The sequence below is a fragment of the Chroicocephalus ridibundus genome, unplaced genomic scaffold, assembly GCF_963924245.1.
Source record: "Chroicocephalus ridibundus unplaced genomic scaffold, bChrRid1.1 SCAFFOLD_841, whole genome shotgun sequence".
Lineage (NCBI taxonomy): Eukaryota > Metazoa > Chordata > Aves > Charadriiformes > Laridae > Chroicocephalus > Chroicocephalus ridibundus.
The window spans coordinates 1-7,000 of record NW_026961229.1 but is presented as its reverse complement, the minus strand read 5'-3'; the positions used below and the strand labels follow the sequence as shown (position 1 = coordinate 7,000).

General features: G+C 68.9%; 1 protein-coding gene across 1 annotated transcript; it reads left to right on the top strand.

Moving 5' to 3' along the window:
- Nucleotides 1–474: 474 nt before the first annotated feature.
- LOC134509145 (protein NDRG2-like) lies at nt 475–3,008 on the top strand (the record flags this gene model as incomplete). Its single annotated transcript, XM_063321626.1, has 6 exons — nt 475–618; nt 745–796; nt 908–955; nt 1,044–1,079; nt 1,600–1,651; nt 2,683–3,008. Coding segments are annotated over 6 exons (469 nt in total), but the record flags the coding sequence as incomplete, so codon positions are not given.
- Nucleotides 3,009–7,000: the final 3,992 nt, after the last annotated feature.

Here is a 7,000-nt window from a genome sequence, read left to right as displayed (position 1 = left end):
CTGGTCTGTACTGGTGTGTACTGGTCTGTACTCGGGGGCACTGGGAGAGGGCTGTGGGGCACTGGGAGGGACTGGGATGTTACTGGGAGGCACTGGGAGGGGGCTGTGGGGCACTGGGATATACTGGAGGCACTGGGAGGGGGCTGGGGGGCGTTTGGGGGCACTGGGGGGCACTGGAGGGACTGGCTGTACTGGGGGGCACTGTGAGGGCAACTGGGCTATACTGGAGGCACTGGAGAGCACTGGGTTATACTGGGAGGCACTGGGGGGGCACTGGGGGGCACTGGGGGGCACTGGTGTGTACTGGAGGCACTGGGGGGGCACTGGGGGGCACCGGGGGGCACTGGTCTGTACTGGTGTGTACTGGGAGGCACTGGGGGGGCACTAGGGGGCACTGGGAGGGACTGGGATGTTACTGGGAGGCACTGGAGGGGGCTGTGGTGGCACCGGGAGGGCACTGGGCTATACTGGGAGGCACCGGGGGGGCACCGGGGGGGCACTGGTGTGTACTGGTGCGTACTGGTGCGTACTGGGGGCACTCACCGTGGCGGCGGCGGCTCCCTGCTCCCGCAGCCGCGGTGACCTGGGCCTGGCGCGCAGCGGGGCCGGCAGCCTGCGGTGAGCCACCCCCCCCCCCCCCGCCCCTCTGACCTTTGACCCCGCGCCTGCGGGGTGGCCCCCGACCCCCCACAGTGACCTTTGACCCCCCTCTCCCCCCTCTCCCCCCCCCCCCTCCCCCCAAAGCTGCCCCGTGTTGCTGGTGGTGGGCGACGGCTCCCCCCACGAGGAGGCCGTGGTGAGTGACGTCACCTGACCCCGCCCCCCCCCGTGAGGTCACGTGCCGGGGTCACGTGGCCCTCGTGGAGTCACGTGACCCCCGCCACGGCCCCCCCCCCCCCCCCCCCAGGTGGAGTGCAACGCCAAGCTGGACCCCACCCAGACCTCCTTCCTCAAGGTGACCTTTGACCCCCCGACCCCGTGACCTTTGACCCCCGACCCGTCACCTTTGACCCCACCTTGACCTTTGACCCCCCGCCCCACAGATGGCGGACGGAGGGGGGCAGCCCCAGCTCAGCCAGGTGAGGGGTCAAAGGTCACCAGCGCCAACGGGGGGGGGGCGTGGTCTGGGAGACCGAGGGGGTCGTGGCCTAAGGGGGCGTGGCCTCGCACCGGCCAGGGGCGGGCTTGGAAGGGAGGGGGCGTGGCCTAAGGGGGCACCAAAGCCCTAGAAGGGGTTGGTTGGGGGGGGCGTGGCTAAGGGGGGAGGGGGCGTGGCCTAAGGGGGGCGTGGCCTGGCACCGGCCTCCTATGGGGGGCTGTAGGGGCGGGGCTTGGAAGGGAGGGGGCGTGGCCTAAGGGGCGCCAAAGCCCTAGAAGGGGTTGGTTGGGGGGGGGCGTGGCTAAGGGGGGAGGGGGCGTGGCCTCAGGGCGTCCCCCCATATAAGGGGGGGTGTGGGCGTGGTTTGAGGGGGAGGGGGCGTGGCCTAAGGGGAGGGAGCGGGGCTTAAAGGGGAGGGGCCCCCTCTAAGGGGGGGGGGTTGGGGTGTGGCTTAAAGGGGGGCGTGGCCTAAAGGGCGTGGCCTTGACACCCGCCCCCAGCCGGCCAAGCTGACAGAGGCCTTCAAGTACTTCGTGCAGGGCATGGGCTACAGTGAGTACAATTAGTGCTCATTAATATTCATGAGAGCTCATTAACACACCCCCCCCCCCCCCCGGGGGAGAACTTAGCACCCAAGGGGGGGGGAAATCCCACTCTGGGGGGGGCAATTAATTGCCCTGGGGCGGTAATGAAGACCCCCGGGGACAGCAATTAATGACCCCTGGGTTAATTAGTGCCCCGGGGGGGGGGTAATTAACTGCTTTTCCTGGGGTATAAGTCTGCCCGGGGGGGGGGGGGGTGCGTTATTAGCCCCACCCCGCAGGTTAATTAATGGCCCTGGGGGGGGGTAATGAATGGCTGCGGGGGGGGGGGTGGGGGTAATCAGTGACCCGGGGGGGTAATTAATTGCTCCGGGGGGTTAATTACCCCCCCCCCCAGTCCCCCACGTCCTGGACCGCAAGCGCAGCGGTGGGGCCAGGTAGGGAGAGACGTCAGCGATGACGTCAGCGGTGATGTCACGCGTGAGGCCACACCCTCCCCCCCCCCCCGCCTCCCGTCACCTCCCCCCTCCCCCTCCCCCTCCCCCCCCCCCCAACGTGTGACGGCACCGCCCCTTTGTGAGGTCACGTGTGATGTCACGGGGTGCACGAGGGGCGTGGCCTCGGGGAGGGGGCGTGGCCTCGGGGAGGGGGGCGTGGCCTCGGGGGCTCCTCCCCTGCACTAACCCCGCGGGGGGGGCGTGGCTTGCTGTAAGGGGGGGCGTGGCCTAATAAAGGGGGGCGTGTCCTGCAGCTCCGCACTAACCCCACTGGGGGCTTGGGGGCGTGGCTTGCGGCAAGGGGGCGTGGCCTCCTCCCTGCCATTAACCCTATTGGGGCCGCTTGGAGGGGGGGCGTGGCTTCGGGGAGGGGGCGTGGCTTCGGGGAGGGGGCGTGGCTTCGGGGAGGGGGCGGGGCCTGAGGGCATTTCCCCCTGCACTAACGCCCCGGGGGGGGGGCTGCGGGGGGCGGGGCTCCAAGGGGCGGGGCTCCAAGGGGCGGGGCTCCAAGGGCGTGTCCCCTGACGCCACGCCCTCCCGGCAGTGGCGGCGGCGGCCATGACGCGCCTCTCCCGCTCCCGCACCGCCTCCGTCTCCAGCTCCGCCTCCGGGGAGGGCGAGCGGGGCCGCAGCCGCACCCTCTCCCGGGGCAGCCTGGGGGGGGGCGCCCCCGCCCCATAGACACCCCCCCGCCCCATAGACCCCGCCCCATAGACCCCGCCCCATAGACCCCGCCCCGCTTTGGGTTTGGAAGGCCACGGGAACCCCCCAAAAAAACGCACCCGGGAAGCGCCAAAACCACTCCAGGGTCCCCCCCCCCCCCCCGCCCCCCAAGTCCCCCCCCCAAACCCCCTTGGAACCCCCCCCCCCCAAATCCATCCCCGACTCCCCCCCCCCCCCCCCCAAAAAAAACCCCTGGGATGCCCCAAAACCACCCGGGACCCCCAAAAATCCACCCAGACCCCCCCAATCCACCCAAGGCCTCCCCGAATCCCACCAAAGCCCTGAGACGCCCCCCCCCCCCAACCCCACCCAGGACCCCCCAAATCTCTTGGGATGCCCCAAAACCACCCTGGGACCCCCCCCCCAAGAACCCCCCAAAATCCAGACGAGAGTCCCCAGAACCCCCCCCCCCCCCAAGATCCATCCAGGACCCCCCCAAATCCCTTGGATGCCCCAAAACCCCCCGGGACGCCCAAACCCCGAGACCCCCCCCCCCCCCCCAAAAATACCCCCAAACCTCCGGGCACCCCCTAATGCTCCCTCAGCCATCCCCCCCCCCACCCCCCCCCCAATCACTTGGGACCCCCCCAATCTCCCCCCAGGATCCCCCTAGAGCCCCAACCCCCCCTAGGGCACCCCAGGGCCCCCCAAAATCTCCCCTGAGACCCCCAAGATCCGCAATAGCCCCCTGATGCCCCTCAGGACCCCCCAATACCCCCCCCAGACCCCCTCCAGGGGCCTCTGGGACCCCCTGAGACTCCCCAGGACCCCCCCGACCCCCCTCAGGGATCGACCCCCCCCCTCCCCCCCCCCCCCCCGGCCTCAAGCTGCAACTTCGACCCCCGCGGAGCCGGAGCCGGAGCCGGAGCCGAGCCGGAGCCGGAGCCACGTCCGAGCGCGGACGGAGACCGCGTTCCCGGCGCCAGAACCGGCTTTTAATCCCCCGCCCCAAGAAAACCGAATAAAGCGGCGGCGGGCGGCCGCGGGCCGCACTGCGCCAGGCGCGGCGCCCTCCGCCTCTTTAACGGGACCCAGCGCGCCGGCGCGGATCCCTCCGCCGCCGGGCAGGGCCGCGTTACGCGAACCCCTCCGCGCCGCTCCCCGGCCCCGCCCCTCCGGGGGAGCGCGGGGCGGTGCGTCAGGCGCGTGCGCAGTGCGGCGGGCGCGCGCCGGGGGGGGGGTGGGGGTGTGCGCCGCCATCTTAAGGGGCTGGGCGCCATTTCGTGGGGTAGAGCGGGCGAGTTGAGGGGAAAAGTGGGCAAATTGGGGGGAAAGTGAGGGGAATTTACCGGACAGCCGCACTGCGCATGCGCGGCGTCTTTTCCGTACGGCTCATGGCGCCCCCCAGTGCTGTACAGCCGTACTGCGCATGCGCGGACTCTTTTCCGCACTGCGCATGCGCGGCCTCTTTTCCGTACAGCCGTACTGCGCATGCGCGGCCTCTTTTCTGTGCAGCCGTACTGCGCATGCGCGACATGTTTTCCGTACAGCCGTACGGCTCATGGCGCCCCCCAGTGCCGTACAACCCTACTGCGCATGCGCGGCGCCTTTTCCGTACGGCTCATGGCGCCCCCAGTGCCTTACAGCCGCACTGCGCATGCGCGGCCTCTTTTCCGTACAGCCGTACTGCACATGCGCGGCGCCATTTCCGTACAGCCGCACTGAGCATGTGCGGCGTCTTTTCCGTACGGCTCATGGCGCCCCCCTGTGCCGTACAGCCGTAGTGCGCATGCGCGGCGCCATTTCCGTACTGCCGTAATGCGTATGCGCGGCCTTTTTTCCGTACAGCCGCACTGCGCATGCGCGGCCTCTTTTCCGTACAGCCGTAGTGCGCATGCGCGGCGCCATTTCCGTACAGTCGTACTGCGCATGTGCGGCTCTTTTTCCGTACAGCCGCACTGCGCATGCGCGGCGTCTATTCCGTACAGCCGTACGGCTCATGGCGCCCCCCAGTGCCGTACAGCCCTACTGCGCATGCGCGGCGCCTTTTCCGTACGGCTCATGGCGCCCCCAGTGCCTTACAGCCGCACTGCGCATGCGCGGCCTCTTTTCCGTACAGCCGTAATGCGCATGCGCGGCCTCTTTTCCGTACAGGCGCACTGCGCATGCGCGGCGCCTTTTCCGTACGGCTCATGGCGCCCCCCTGTGCCGTCCAGCCGCACTGCGCGCGCGCGGCGCCATTTCCGTACTGCCGTAATGCGCATGCGCGGCCTCTTTTCCGTACAGGCGCACTGCGCATGCGCGGAGCCTTTTCCGTACGGCTCATGGCGCCCCCCAGTGCCGTACAGCCGTACTGCGCATGCGCGGCGCCATTTCCGTACTGCCGTAATGCGTATGCGCGGCCTCTTTTCCGTACAGCCGCACTGCGCATGCGCGGCCTCTTTTCCCGTACAGCCGCACTGCGCATGCGCGGCGCCTATTCCGTCCAGCCGCACTGCGCATGCGCGGCGCCTTTTCCGTACGGCTCATGGCGCCCCCCTGTGCCGTCCAGCCGCACTGCGCATGCGCGGCGCCTATTCCGTCCAGCCGTACTGCGCATGCGCGGTGCCTTTTCCGTACGGCTGATGGCGCCCCCCTGTGCCGTCCAGCCGCACTGCGCGCGCGCGGCGCCTTTCCCGCTGGTTGACCGACGGGCGCCGCCATGAGGGAGCGGGGGGGCCCTTCCCCGACGGCCGCGGAGGAGGGAAGGGGCTTTTTCTCCAGTTTCGGCGCCGGGGGTCGGCCGGGAGAGGGGTCGGCGGCTCAGCGCGACGCCAGCGCGAGCCGGGCAGGGCGGTTCCGGCCTGTTTTCTGCCTCTTAGGCCTTCCGTGGGTCGCCGTGTTCTCCCTAGAGCCTCGACGGCCCGTCCTCGCCGAGCATCGCCCCAGCCGGGGGCTGCTTTTGTCCCGGGCCGTGGCGCTGCGCTCCTCGCCTGGGCCTTCCCTCCAGCCTGTCTCAGGCCGCCGTCGGGGTCCCGCGGGTCTCCTCGCCTGACGGCGGCTTACGTCGGGGTGTCCGTCCTCCCTCTCTCCGCGCCGAGGGGCGCTGGGTCGGTGCTTGCGCGTGTCGGGGCTCGGAGCTGCTCCGCCCGGTCGCGCAGAGTCACGGGGAGGAGGAACAGCAGCAGGAGTCGGCGGTTAATACGTTCTAACGAGGCCGTCGAGGCCAAGGTGGCGGAGTCGACTCCCGTCGAGTAGCCGTCAGCGGGCGCCGTGGGCAGCTCTTTAATTAAGGTTTGTTTTTTTTTTGGGACGAGCAGAGCTGTGCCTGCGTCTGCTGTATTATACAAACGACGTTATCGCACGGAAAGGTCTGTCCCACAGCCAACTCTTCCCTCCGTGGTTCTCCCCCTCTGGCGTTCCCCTGTCTGGGCTGTAGCCCACGGCTGTCGTCTTTCCCCTGTGGCTCCCTTTGCCCGTCCCCTGCCGCCCCGGCTTCTCTGCCCCGCAGCAGACGGCCCTTGCCTCGGGTTTACGTGACGAGGTCTCGGCGGGGGTGGGTCGTGTGAGAAGACACCGGGAGCTCCCCCCACGCTTGGCACAGGGAGGGACCCGCCGCTGGGCGAACAAGGCCGCCGTCGGCAGCGCCGGCCGGGAGCGGGGCAGAGAGTCCCCTGCAACCCGTGGAGGCCCCGCTGTCGGCGCGGAAGATTAATTTCTCCCCGTGTCTCGTCGAGGAAGGGCAGCGACGGAGCGGCTGGGTGGGTCCCCAGGGGCCAGACGAGGTCAAGCCACCGCAGGTGACTTCTGCTGCGCTCCCCGGCCTCGTCGTCTCACGCTTGGCTGGGTTTCTTGTACCCGGTCTCTTTTGAGACTTAATCTCTTACTTTCCGTCTCTTTCTTTCTGATGCTGATGTTTCTTGATCCCCGTCAGTTTTCGGTTCCTCTTGCTGCCTTTCCCTCTCTCTGTCTCCCCAAAATAAATTTTAATTTCTTCCCCACGTTTCTTGTACCCCGTCGCTTTTCATCGTCGTCTTCCTCCCTCTCTTTCTGAGCAGTCCTGCGTACCTGCCTTTCAGGTCTTGGGTACGATTCTTGCACCCTGCGCCTTTCGAAATTTTGGCTCTCCATCTCCTTCTCACCGTTTCCCTGTCTCCCCCCGCTCCCGGGCCCGCAGCCCCCCCGCTCCCTGTTCCTTTGCGAGGAGACGGGCCCCGGCC